Source organism: Ranitomeya imitator, chromosome 2, assembly GCF_032444005.1.
Source record: "Ranitomeya imitator isolate aRanImi1 chromosome 2, aRanImi1.pri, whole genome shotgun sequence".
NCBI lineage: Eukaryota > Metazoa > Chordata > Amphibia > Anura > Dendrobatidae > Ranitomeya > Ranitomeya imitator.
Window position 1 is genome coordinate 497,027,896 of NC_091283.1, and position 14,456 is coordinate 497,042,351.

At 45.4% G+C, this 14,456-nt stretch overlaps 1 protein-coding gene across 1 annotated transcript in view; it reads right to left on the reverse strand.

Annotated features, from left to right (window-relative positions):
- Positions 1-14,456, reverse strand: part of LOC138664648 (vasoactive intestinal polypeptide receptor-like) — a 339,770-nt gene that overhangs the window by 51,323 nt on the left and 273,991 nt on the right. Inside the window, exons 9-10 of the mRNA XM_069751535.1 lie at positions 13,596-13,662; positions 5,328-5,419 (exon numbers count right to left, since the gene is read on the reverse strand). Coding sequence (XP_069607636.1) covers positions 5,328-5,419; positions 13,596-13,662 — 159 coding nt within the window. The remainder of the gene's footprint in view (positions 1-5,327; positions 5,420-13,595; positions 13,663-14,456) is intronic.

Sequence of the window (14,456 nt, forward strand, 5' to 3'; positions counted from 1 at the left end):
TTTGGGATGAACTAAGACAGAGATTGTGAGCACGGCCATCTCATCCAACATCACTGTTTGACCTCACAAATGCTCTTCTGGATGGGCAAACATTTCTAAAAACACCTCCAAAACCTTATGGAAAATCTTTGCAGAAGTATGCGAGCTGTTTTAGGTTTGAAGGCGGGGCCAAGTTCATACTTTTGCCTATGGATTTAGAATGTGATGTCGCAAAATGTCCTGTAGGTGTCATGTGGAGGTGTCCCAAGTCCCAGGACTTTTTCTATATTGTATGAATAGATAGGGGAGAGACAAATTTGAGATAGATAAATTTATACATTCACTGCTCAAAAAAATGAAGGGAACACTTAAAACAACAGATTATAACTCCAAGTAAATCAAACTTCTGTGAAATCAATCTCTCCACTTAGGAAGCAACATTGTTTGACAATCAAGTTCACATGCTGTTGTGCAAATGGAATAGACAACAGATGGAAATTATTGGCAATTATCAAGACACACTCAATAAAGGAGTGGTTCTGCAGGTGGGGGCCACAGACCACATCTCAGTACCAATGCTTTCTGGCTGATGTTCTGGTCACTTTTGAATGTTGGTTGTGCTTTCACACTCGTGGTAGCATGAGACGGACTCTACAACCCACACAAGTGGCTCAGGTAGTGCAGCTCATCCAGGATGGCACATGAATGCGAGCTATGGCAAAAAGATTTGCTGTGTCTGTCATCGTAGTGTCCAGAGCCTGGAGGCTCTACCAGGAGACAGGCCAGTACACAAGGAAGACGTGGAGGGGGCCGTAGGAGGGCAATAACCCAGCAGCAGGACTGCTACTTCTGCCTTTGTGCAAGGAGGAACAGATGGAACACTTCCGGAGCCCTGAAAAATGACCTCCAGCAGGCCACAAATGTGCAACATCCACAGATGGGGGTTGTGCTTCGAGCACCCCCAGACGCAGGGCCTCGGGTTGCTCAGTACCGGTCCTCTCTGTCTCAGTTCTAGGGTTGTCACGGTGGCAGGACCCGGTCCGTGACCCTGCTAAGGGGCGTCCAATAAAAGGGATGATGAAAGTCGGCTAAGGTTTCGTGACACCACCTGTGATGTTCGGTCAGGGTGACCAACGCTGCTTGGGGTCCACTGGGGTGGTGTTATGGCAGCTAGATGGTATGCCTTCCCACAGGTAAAGTATATCCTCAGGGCTTCCCAGTAGTGTAGGTGGTGATGGTGTGAGGCGCAGTCAATAACGAGGACACAGGGTTGCAGTCTCTTTACCTTTTACTGAAGGCTTCGAGATCCTCAATCCAGAGCCCTGTCAACAGGGCTGTCTGAGACCGGCCGGTCCGAAGGCACATCCAGAGTTCCCTTTGCAGGTGGAAATCAGTGCCTACCAACTAGCGCTTTTGTGTTGTAGTTCTTCCCTGCTGAGCATTCGGGATAGTCCTCACAACTTCTGTTCTCGTTCTTTCTAGTTCTTTCTCTCTCCGTCCCCCAGGTTTGTTATGGCTAGGACGCACCCGTTAGACGGGAAGGCTCGGAGCTATTCTGGGACCCTAGAGACGCCCCTCTCCACACTTGCCCCCTATGTCTGCTTAGGTGATGTATGGTAGACAGCCAACCTATAATTAACTGTCCTGCGGTATTTGAAGTAAGGCATAGAGTCAGTTACTTCCTTGGTTTTCCGGTCACCAGCTACGCGCCTCAGTAGGATGTTGCCGTTCTCGGGGCACGACTCCTACTGGCTCTCCTTAGTGCTTGATCTTGTTTCTCACTGTCCACAATATCCTTCGCTTTGTGTCCTTTCTTTAGATGCCGCCGCAAGGTAGTGCAGGCGTGGCTCTGTAACGATCTGTCCTTGTCGCTAGGTACCTGCCAGGTTCCCACGCCTGACAGGGACCCCCTGAATCTTCCCCGCAACACCCCCTGCCACGGGATGTTGCCTGGACAAAACCCAGTCAGCTTCTCTCTAACTTCCTATCGAACCCCTAGTTTTACCAAAGTGTGAGGAGTGGCCTAATAAATAGAACCTTTTGCTCCCCCTAGTGGCCGGAGTGTGAAGTGTACTGTGTGCTGGTGATACCTGGTCAGATGAACTCCTTTAGTGCCATCAGATGTACCATCACTCCCCTTAGTGGCAGAGCGACATTACTGCAACGACCAGGTCTCTGGGGTGCTGCATGCTCACAGCCCAACACCATGTAGGACACTTGGCATTTGCCACAGAACACCAGGATTGGCAAATTTGCCACTAGCGCCCTGTGCTCTTCACAGATGAAAGCAAGTTCACACTGAGCACATGTGACAGACATGGCAGAGTCTGGAGACACCGTGGAGAGCGATCTGCTGCCTGCAACATCCTTCAGCATGACCAGTTTGGCAGTGGGTCAGTAATGGTGTGGGGTGGCATTTCTTTGGAGGGCCGCACAGCCTTCCATATGTTTGCCAGAGGTAGCCTGACTGCCATTAGAGTCACACATTCTGTCTGTATGTGGTTTTCGGCTTGACAATGCATATGTTTGCTTTAACCCTTTGCTCCTTTCCCCTAATTTGAGCTGGGATACTGTTGGCTGTTACCTGGATGGAGCCTTCTCAGTTCCCTGCTCTGCTGCGCAGCCGTACATGGGTGGTTAGGTCTTTTCTATTGCTTGACCATCCGCACGTGAGGTCCCTGGTTGCCGCTGTTGAAGCTGTCTGTGGGTTGTGAGGTCATTTGCAGCTGGTGCATGACTTTCCATGTGTGTCAGTGCTTGCAGTCGCTGCCAGGTGCACTAAGACACAGTTCCTGTTTCTGTTTGTGTTTAGGGCGTGCACGGCCACACCTCCCCTGCTTTTATCAGGGTTCCTGTGTGTACTTGAAATGCTGTCCCCAGCCAATTGCTGAGGAGCAGCTCCTATATTAAGCTCCCCTGCTCTATGGGCGGGGCCTGAGCTACCCACAAAGCTCCTGAACTTTGATATGTGTGTTCGTGTTCCTGCACCTCTCCTGTCTATGTTTTGGTACCAAAGTCCTTGCCTTGATTCCTGTTTTGTTCTGTTCTGGCACCTGTCTTGGAGGAGGTATATCCAGGCCTGAATCCTTGATCCTGTACCTGTCCTGTACCTGAACCTGTCTGAACTGTGTCTGCTGTGATTATGTTCCTGGAATCCCTCTGCATCTGGAGTCTTGCACCCAGTGACTTTGGGTCTCTTGTAACCGGTGTTTCCGCTGAGCATCTACTACTCTGTGCTCTGGATACCATGTGGTGCTAGCTCCTGGCAGGCTCAGTAATCCTGCAGTTCTAGCACCATCCCGCTTGAGTTCTTCCTAGGTCTGTTGCCCGGCGCCTGATGACCGCTGTCTGGAGCTTGGAGCCTGATGACTGTGTTGGTTGCCTGTAGGTCGTGTCGGATGTCCGGAACCAAACGACTCCTGTCTGATGTCTGCCGGTGACCCTGGGACCAGATGTCCTGATGTCCTGTCTGTACCCTGATGTCCTGCCTGCGTCCTGATGACCTCGTGTACCCTGATGTCCTGATGACCTTGTGTACCCTGATGTCCTGTGGGTACCCTGATGTCCTGTGTCCTATATCCTGATGTAACTGATGACCTGGGCTGCCACGCCAGTGTACCAGCTGATGACCTGGGCTGCCACGTCAGTATCCCAGATGTCTATCCGATGTCCTGATGACATTATGTACCCTGATGTCCCGATGACCTCATGTACCCTGATGTCCTGCCTGCGTCCTGATGTCTTCATGTGTTCTGATGTTTTGCCTGCATCCTGATGACCTCATGTACCCTGATGTCCAGCCCGTGTCCTGATGTCCCGCCTATGTGTGCCTCGGTGATCCGTTGGTGCCTTGGGGTCCACTGGGTGGTACCCTTCTGGGAGGTGTGGAATCGGGAGCCTGGCATAGTCATGTTTGATTTATGTACTGTGTGACTTTACTTTAGTAAACTTTACTTTCTCTATACCTGAAGTTGTGCGGTGTAATCAAGTTCTACGTGTTTTCTTGTCCACATGCTCAGCTACCACAGAACCCCGGTCTCTGCCCTCCCCTAGTTCGGGTAGGCTTGGGTCCCCCTCTGCGGTATAAAGGGTCTGTATTGTGTCCCCGGGGGATGCGCGCCATACGCCCTCGTGGTGGGTCGGCTTGGGGGCGTCTTTGGGCTGGCCCGCATAAGCGGCTGCAGCTGATCGGGACAATTAGGTAACGAGATGAGATCCTCAGACCCCTTGTGAGACCATATGCTGGTGCGGTTGGCCCTGGGTTGCTCCTAATGCAGGACAATGTCAGACCTCATGTGGCTGGAGTGTGTCGGCAGTTCCTGCAAGATGAAAGCATTGAAGCTATGGACTGGCCTGCCCGTTCCCCAGACCTGAATCCGATTGAAGACATATGCGACATCATGTCTCGCACCATCTACCAACGTCAGGTTGTACCAAAGACTGTCTAGGAGTTGGGGGATGCTTTAGTCCAGGTCTGGGTGGAGATCCCTCAGGAGACCATCCGCCGCCTCATCAGGAGCATGCCCAGGCATTGTAGGGAGATCATACAGGCACATGGAGGTCACACACACTACTGAGCATCATTTCCTTGTCTTGAGGCATTTCCTCTGAAGTTGGATCAGCCTGTAACTTCATTTTCCACTCTGATTTTGAGCATCATTCGAACTCCAGACCTCCGTGGGATATTAGTTGTGATTTACGTTGATCATTTTTAGGTTTTATTGTTCTTAACACATTCCACTATGTAATGAATAAAGATTTACAACTGGAATATTTCATTCAGTGATATCTAGCATGAGGGATTTTAGTGTTCCCTTTATTTTTTGAGCAGTGTATTTAGTCCAAGCCCATGTAAACTTGGAATATATAAAATTTTAACTCTTTTGAAATGGGAGTCCTGCCTTTCTTCACTGTTTGTATTTTAAAGTCCAGTGGTCCAGGTTCTGTGGCAGTATGCTCAACCCTCCTAAGCCGTCTATATGGACGAGTAAGTCATGGGAAGTTGAATAAAATGAGACCTTGATATCTGCAATCCAATGTCTTATTCAAGAGAAATCCATGTTTTTATTAATATGTACGATCGTGGTTACAATCTTGCAGAACTTAACGTCATTTAACGTGACTTTGCTATAGTCGCTGCCTATTGCCTTTTGCTGTTGGGCTCAGCATAAACAGTTCCGGGCAGGCAGTCAGTGCATTGATCCAAGAATAAGCAACACATATACAGTATCTAGTGATTCGGCCCACCCCTCATCCCATTGATCCTTGTGACTCTCCTGTTTTGCTTGAAACACGAAGCTATATTCAATGCTCATAAATAAAATGTAAAATGTCTCAGCGTTACTCACATGTACTGCTGCTTGTAGTTTTTACTGATATCTGGACATCGTATTTTTTGCAGAAGAATTCTGATCACATTTAGAAATATGACGAAATTCAGCTAAAGAGTAAGAAAAGACAGGAAGAAATGCTGTTATCTCTGCAGATTCTACATCTGCATCCTAATTCTCAGTCTGCAGGATTATATTTATTTAGTTTTTACTTTCCGAAACTGGAAGTAGCTACATAATTTTAATAGGACTTAAAATATGGACTTAAAATATTTAATAGGACTTAAAATATGGCTGCCTTTTTTATATAAAAAAAAACAGCACCACACACGGCTTCAGATTTTATATTGCATAATTGAGCTGCATTACCAGACCAAGCCATGGATAGGTGTAGCGCTCTTCCTGGACTAACTGTATAGTTTGTTTCATATACAGTACAGAGCAAAAGTTTGGACACACCTCCTCCTTTAAAGATTTTTCTGTATTTTCATGACTATGAAAATTGTAAATTCACACTGAAGGCATCAAAACTATGAAATAACACACGTAGAATTATATACTTAACAAAAAAGTGTGAAACAACTGAAAATATGTCTTATATTCTAGGTTCTTCAAAGTAGCCACCTTTTGCTTTGATGACTGCTTTGCACACTCTTGGCATTCTCTTGATGAGCTTCAAGAGGTAGTCACCGGAAATAGTTTTTAATTCACAGGTGTGCCCTGTCAGGTTTAATAAGTGGATTTTCTTGCCTTATAAATGGGGATGGGACCATCAGTTGTGTTGAGCAGAAGTCTGGTGGATACACAGCTGATAGTCCTACTGAATAGACTGTAAGAATTAGTATTATGGCAAGAAAAAAGCAGCTAATTAAAGAAAAACGAGTGGCCACCATTACTTTAAGAAATGAAGGTCAGTCCGAAAAATTGGGAAAACTTTGAAAGTGTCCCCAAGTGCAGTTGCAAAAAACATCCAGCACTACAAAGAAACTGGCTCACATGAGGACCACCACAGGAAAGGAAGACCAAGAGTCACCTCTGCTTCTGAGGATAAGTTTATCTGAGTCACCAGCCTCAGAAATCGCAGGTTAACAGCAGCTCAGATTAGAGGCCAGGTCAATGCCACACAGAGTTCTAGCAGCAGACACATCTCTACAACAACTGTTAAGAGGACACTTTGTGCAGCAGGCCTTCATGGTAAAATAGCTGCTAGGAAACCACTGCTAAGGACAGGCAACAAGCAGAAAAGACTTGTTTGGGCTAAAGAACACAAGGAATGGACATTAGACCAGTGGAAATCTGTGCTTTGGTCTTATGAGTCCAAATTTGAGATCTTTGGTTCCAACCACCGAATCTTTGTGTGACGCAGAAAAGATGAACGGATGGACTCTACATGCCTGGTTCCCACCGTGAAGCATGGAGGAGGAGGTGTGATGGTGTGGGGGTGCTTTGCTGGTGACACTGTTGGGGATTTATTAAAAATTGAAGGCATACTGAACCAGCATGGCTACCACAGCATCTTGCAGCGGCATGCTATTCCATCCGGTTTGCGTTTAGTTGGACCATCATTTATTTTCCAACAGGACAATGACCCCAAACACAACTCCAGGCTGTGTAAGAGCTATTTGACCAAGAAGGAAAGTGATGGTGTGCTACACCATATGACCTGGCCTCCACAGTCATCAGACCTGAACCCAATTGAGATGGTTTGGGGTGAGCTGGACCGCAGAGTGAAGGCAAAAGGACCAACAAGTGCTAAGCATCTCTGGGAACTCCTTCAAGATTGTTGGAAGACCATTCCCGGTGACTACCTCTTGAAGCTCATCAAGAGAATGCCAAGAGTGTGCAAAGCAGTCATCAAAGCAAAAGGTGGCTACTTTCAAGAACCTAGAATATAAGACATAATTTCAGCTGTTTCACACTTTTTTGTTAAGTATATAATTCCACATGTGTTAATTCATAGTTTTGATGCTTTCAGTGTGAATTTAGAATTTTCATAGTCATGAAAATACAGAAAAATCCTTAAATAAGAAGGTGTGTCCAAACTTTTGCTCTGTACTGTAGCTAGCATCATAGGTTATAACAGCATGAAACATTTAAAGGTAGCATTCAGGTGGACATAACTAGCTTCTTCTTTCTAAGATTTTAAGGATATGTTCACACGATGCGTTTTTGCAGCATTTTTGTTTTGCTTTTTCATGCAAACTAAAAGCTATTTTTAAAGAACCAACAAAAGGTAAGTGATTTCAGAAATCTTATGCACATAATTGACCTTTTTTCCTGACTGAATTGGAAAAATGGTGCATTTTTGAAAACTGTAGCAGGTCACCTTCTATGAATTCAGCAGGAAAAAAGAAAGAAACCAGAACGTATCGTTCCTAATCACGTCTGACCACTTTTAACAAGGGCAGTCCCCAAGTTTGAGCCTACTTAGTGAAGCCCTCAGGAGGGACTGCCTTATCCTCACATGGAGGACGCCGCTGAATGAGGTTATGTCTGCCACTGCAGAATACCTCCACTAACCTGGACATTTAACCTGGACATTTTATTCCCCTGATGAACCCCCGTAACGGGGAGGGAAACGCGTTGGGAAGAGAAAGAGGACATATCATCCAGGGTGGTTATACTAACTAAAGGGCTTCACTAAGTAGGCTCAAACTTGGGGACTGCCCTTGTTAGGGCGGGAGTCTTATACACGGGGCACGACAGGGAAGATAGCTTCAAACCCTTCCCCCCCACCTATCTATATCTTTTTTTTTTTTTTCTCCCCCCCATTGGAAAAGGTCTATTGGTCTCCGTCCCATGCCGTGCTCTCAATAAGCACAAGAATCTATAACAAGAAGAGAGACAGCAATTGGGTGAGATCATGCCGTTTTTCTTGTCTAGTGCACCTTTAAACATGAGCACCAAATTGTTTTTAAAGTACACATAATTTTAGAGGTATACATATTAAATGTTAAGTTTTAGAGTCTAGTGGCTGGCTATGCTGGGTTGTTGGCAGGTCACCTTCTACCAGCATTTTGGGGTTTTTGTAACATTTTTCTTTTTTGTAAGGCTTTATAAAGTTTCCATTTATTGTAGTTATTAATTGTTCATTTCTTATGTTTGCTTATTTTTTCTCAGTCCGGGAATACTGAATTGTACTAGGGGAAAAAGTGGCACCCCAGGAGTCTGGATGCCACAGTGGCAATGCTTCCCTTACAGGGGGTGATGTCATGTCTGAAAACAAGAAGGAATTCCTTTAGCAGGTACATCAGCATGCAACACTTTCCTGATTCCAGATCAGAAGGGGAGCTCGAAACCCAGTTTCAGTGGAGCTCCTCTGGTAAGTTCTGGTCTGGAGGCGGTGTTAGTCAGTCAGAGCTAGTCTGAGGAAGCAAGTGAGGAGAGCCTGGGATTGGAGCTGCGACTGGGCTCACCCCAGGACTGAGCGCCAAAGATCGGATTCTGGAGTCCGTGGTTGTTTGGGAACTGCAGGCCCAGCATCTAAAACCGGAGAACCGGAGATTGCAGGTCTCCTGGTCCCATCTGACACCTGAAGGCACAGCGGCATACCAGAGCCCGGAGTCACCACAAGGGAGTGACACCTGAACAGGCTCAAGCTGCCTGCCATGTGGGTAGTGTACCATTTTATGGACAGACAGTAAGAGGGACTTGAATAGAGCATAAAGCATCAGGAACCTAGAGAACAGCACAGTAGGGAGGCCTCCAACTCCACCTAGCAAGGGGGATTCCAAATTGCTTCCAGGCTGCCCAGATCTCCAACACCACCTGTTACCTATGCTTCAGACTGCACCTTTGACCAGGAATTAAAGGTAAAGAAAATTACAGCCCTTGTGTCCTCTACTCCATTTCTCACACCCTCAGTCCTGTACCCCAACGTCCACCATCCATCATGATCTGTACCGGTAGCCCTGGGGCACCGCTCCGCCTGTGGGAAACAGAACCATCCCAGCTGCATCACCATCCGCCCCAGCTGACTCCCTAAGCAGCGTCGGCCATTTATAGCCGAATACCACAGGTGGTGTCACGAACAATCCCCTACAAACATTCCTAAATCCCTTTTATTGCGCGCCCAGGGCCACGGACCGGGCCACCGCTGCCATGACCACCCCTTTTAGAGCCGTGCGACCTGGTTCCGAGTACCCCACGGCCTAGCGGGTGTTGCATGCCTACAGTCAGGAATTGCTGCGGTTTTTACGCTGCACATTTATGCACCTGCAGATAACATGTGGCATGGGTATACGAGCCGCAGCATGTTAATTTTTGTTGTGGAGACGTAGATTTCCACAACAGAAATTTCAACAATAGAATATATTGAATGTGGTAAATCAGCATGGCTCAGTGATCACATGCGGATTTACCTGCGTGATTAGAACGCACTAAAAATACGCTGCATCTAAAGCAATGCTACTTCCTGATTGTGGGAATGTACCCTTGCAGGGTTTTTGCAGCTTTTTTTTCACCATAGAAAGCAATGATAAACAGCAAAAAACACTGCAAAAAACACAACCATGTGCTTTTATTGCTTTTTTGGTGAATAAAACTAGCTTTATGTACAGTAGACCAATGATACATGTAATCTGCATCAAAAAGCTGCATAACCTGCTTTTTGTAAGCAGCTTCTTTATTGTCAGGAAAGCAAATTTTTCCTGCAGAAAAAATGCTGCAAAAATGCAATGTGTGAACATAGCCTAATTGGTATAGCTGACAGCCTAGCATTGATGACAAAAACGTGATTTGTGTCAAGCAAATGCAGCACTGAAGTAATTTGGCAGACCTGAAAGAAATAATCTTGTGAATGAATGACACAGGATGAATATGTGGTATAGGGCAAGAGACACCAGCACTGTATATGTTGTGCTGTATTCAAATTTAAAAGTGCTTATGCATTGCCATCCAGTGGTCATTTCTGGTACTGCAGGGCTCACAGGCAAACTAAGTATTACTAGTGATGAGAGAGCCTGCTGGGATAAGATGCTTAACCCCTTCATGATCTTGGGTATTTTCGTTTTTTTTCATTTTTCGCTCCCCTCCTTCCCAGAGCCATAACTTTTTTATTTTTCCGTCAATATGGCCATGTGAGGGATTATTTTTCGCTGGACAAGTTGTACTTTTGAATGACACCATTGGTTTTAGCACGTCGTGTACTAGAAGACGGGAAAAAAATTCCAAGTGCGGTGAAATTGCAAAAAAAAGTGCAATCCCACACTTGTTTTTTGTTTGGCTTTTGTGTACAACATTCACTAAATGCTTAAACTGACCTGCCATTATGATTCCCCAGGTCATAATGAGTTCACAGACACCAAACATGTCTAGGTTATGTTTTATCTAAGTGGTAAAAAATGTTTCCAAACTTTGCTAAAAAAAAAAAAAAAAAAAAAAAAATTGCGCAATTTTCCGATACCCGTAGCGTCTCCATTTTTCGTGATCTCGGGTTGGGTGAGGACTTATCTTTTGCATGCCGATCTGATGATTCTAATGATACCATTTTGGTGCAGATACTTTCTTTTGATCGCGTCGCATCGCGTGTTTGACAGCGGCATTTAACTAGTTAATAGCGGCGGGTAAATCGCGATTCCACTCGCCGCTATTGCGGGCACAAGTCAGCTGTTCAAAACAGCTGACATGCCGCCACTTTGATACGGGCTCACCGCTGGAGTCCGCATAAAAGCAGGGGTTCTGACCTCGGGCAGGATAGTACGTGCTCAAAAAATATGTTCGGAGTGCTCAAAAAATATGTTCAAGGCGTCGCAACTGCATTTTGCACCGCCGCTACACATGCAGGGATTGCCTAACAAACAAACAATTCCCGCATGTGTAAAAGTTGTCGAACAGCCGAGTGACATGGAGCCACGGTGACTTGGGTGACTTGGGCATATTTTTGAGCACCCCAAAATGTTTAGTTAGCACTGGATCATGCTTGGCTAACACCTTATCTGAGCACGCTCGCTCATCACTATTTCTTAGGCCGGTTTCACACGTCAGTGGCTCCGGTACATGAGGTGACAGTTTCCTCACGTACCGGAGACACTGACTCACGTAGACACATTAAAATCAATGTGTCTCTGCACATGTCAGCGTGTTTTCACAAACCGTGTGTCCGTTTGGAAAACACGGAGACATGTCAGTGTTCGTGGGAGCGCACATATTACATGGACCCATTAAAAGTCAATGGGATGTTGTCCGTGTGCAGTCTGTGTGCCGTGCAGGAGACAGCACTACAGTAAGCGCTGTCCCCCCAGCGTGGTGCTGAAGCCACCATTCATTTTTTCTCTCCAGCAGCGTCCGCTGGAGAGAAGATATGAAAAATCTTTTATTTTTTGGTGATTAAAAAAAAGATCCCTGTCCCCAACCCCCTCCCACCCCCCTGTGCGCCCTCTCCCCCCCCCCCGCTGTTAATAAAATACTTACCCGGCTCCCTCGCTGCTTCTTCATAGGGGTGGAGCCGCATATTCATCACTGTAATGGACGGCACCATGTGACCGCTCATACAGGAGAAGCTACGGCGAGGAGAAGAAGCAGCGAGGGCGCCAGTTAAGTATTTTATTAACAGCGGGGGGGGGGGGGGGGTTTGAGGGTGCGCAGGGGGTGGGAGGGGGTTGGGGACAGGGATCTTTCTTTTAAACACCAAAAAAAAAAAGGATTTTTCATATCTTCTCTCCAGCGAATGCTGCTGGAGAGAAGAAATGAATGGCGGCTTCAGCACCAGATGCAGGGGACAGCGCTTAACTGTAGCACTGTCTCCTGCACGGTGCGTGTGGTACCCAGTCGGCACACGGGCGGCACATGAATGCCGCACGTGTGCCACAATGATGTGCCACGTGAGCACACGGACACACGGACACGGATAATTCCGGTACCGATTTTTCCGGTACCGGAATTATCTGGACGTGTGAGACTGGCCTTAGGCCACATTCACATGTCCAGTATTTTGTCAGTGTTTCACTTTAGTATTTGTAAGCCATTACCAGGAGTGGGTGATAAATACAGAAGTGGTGCATATTATACTTTTCCTCTAATTGTTCTACTCCTGGTTTTGCCTTATAAACACTGATGTAAAATTCTGACCAAGTACTGCTAGTGTGAACGTGGCCTTAACAAGAGATAAGTGAATCTTTTGAAATTCAAATTAATTATTTTTACTGTTTCCCCAAAATTAGATTTGCGGTGAATTGCAAGTAATCCAAATACCCTAAGAAGACATGCATAAAAGGTTGAGGTCTCCTAGGACTGTATCCAAATCATTTCAAGCTCTTTAATGCAAACATAACCTTAGTTATGTCAAATTTGTCCCAACATACAGTATATGACTATGGGTAAAAGGAATGCTAATGATTCTTCTTCTATCTGTAATGTTTCTTTGGTGTTTCCTGGCTTTCCCTCCCTATGTCTCCTGCAAAACTGTGACCTGTGATGTCCTACTACTATACTTATTCATTATCAAATGTCTGCTGCATTCCCTGCTTCTGCTTTTATACAGGCTGCGAGAGTCCTTTTTGATTTGATTTGCTGTAACATGTGATGAGATAGCTGCAAGGCATTCTAGGGAAGCCCGCCTGGTCGCACCGAGGTCATGTGAACTTTCTCTGACTGATGCAATCTTCTGAAATGTGCAAAAGTTTAGGCAATTGTAACCAATCGAATCACAAACTGTTCGGATTTACAGAGTTCAACCCATGGTCCATGGTTGCAAGAATCAGAGCCAGGCTATACTGCCTGAACATTTCAGAGATAATATAGTTTGAAGAGCTGGCTGAGGACTATAGGGAGACATCTGACTAGTCTGATACCGCCTTCCCCACGCACCACTTTAGTTGACTGACAGGTCTCTCCTCATGTACACACCAACGCTTCAAGCTATTTCTTCTCTGAAACGCTCAAGCGTACGACTGGGTTTTGATGCTTGCTGCCCCCTAGTTTAGGCAGGATAAATCAAGTGTTAGCTTCTCCATAACTATAACCTATATATTGTAAGAATAATCTTTACTTATGTAGCAGCCGCATATTCAGCAGAGCTGTACAATTCAGATCGCACACGTATAAAGAACACATAGCAGCAACAAAGTTATGATGCAAACACCAGGAGCGAGGACTCTGCTCCCAAAAGCTTACAACCTATGAATAAATAGAGGTGACAAAAGAGGTAAAAATCATTATATGATTGCTCCACTTTGGGAGTAAATCTTATAGCAGGTGAATATTACTAAATTACTGTCATATAATATAATTGTATAAGTTTACCACATTATCAAACTAGTAAAATCTGTTCAAATAGTTTGTACTTACAAATATAGCAACCAGTATTGGGGTCTTGATTATCCACCAGTAAATGTTTTCATAGTCATCCCAGCACCTGCATGACAGAATGAATCTGTCATTAGAACCATGATGGTATGATGCCAACCACCAGTAGATGGCGCCATTAATTATGTTATGTTCACAGGAATTTAAAGCAGTGGTTAGAAAATAAAAAAATTATCATTTTTCCGAACTCATGCATTTTTTGCTAACTCCCCTAGAGACAGCCAGGAAAAAAGATGCCCAGACTTCCCGAAGAAATCCCCCAGGTGCATTGTGACCTGTTCATAATAAACATAGCTATTAGCTATTTAGAAGCTCTGGGGTTTGTATCACTTTAGAGGGTCATTATGTATAGTTGGGGACTAGGATCTGTATTTAGGGGGTTTGGTTTATGATCTGTATTACTTCATGGGGTCTGGTAGTTGCATTCATTTAAGGATTCTGGTTTGCCATCTGCATCTAAGAAGTCTTCTTTGGGTTTTTTTTTTGTTTATGGGGTATGTATTACTCAGTAGGGGTATATAATTATTTGTGGGTCAGATATGGGGTCTGTATTTTAGGGTTTTATAAAGGGGGTCTTAGGCACTATTTAGGGTTTGGGAGCATGTCCTACATAAGCATATTTACTAAATGAAAAATTGTACAATGCGCATCACCTACAAATTTCTGCCACAGACATCGGTCGTTCGGGGCCATGTCCTTCTATTCCTATTGTTCACTCCATTCCCAACCTCCACATCGTTTTTAACCCCTTCATGACCCAGCCTATTTTGACCTTAAAGACCTTGCCGTTTTTTGCAATTCTGACCAGTGTCCCTTTATGAGGTAATAACTCAGGAACGCTTC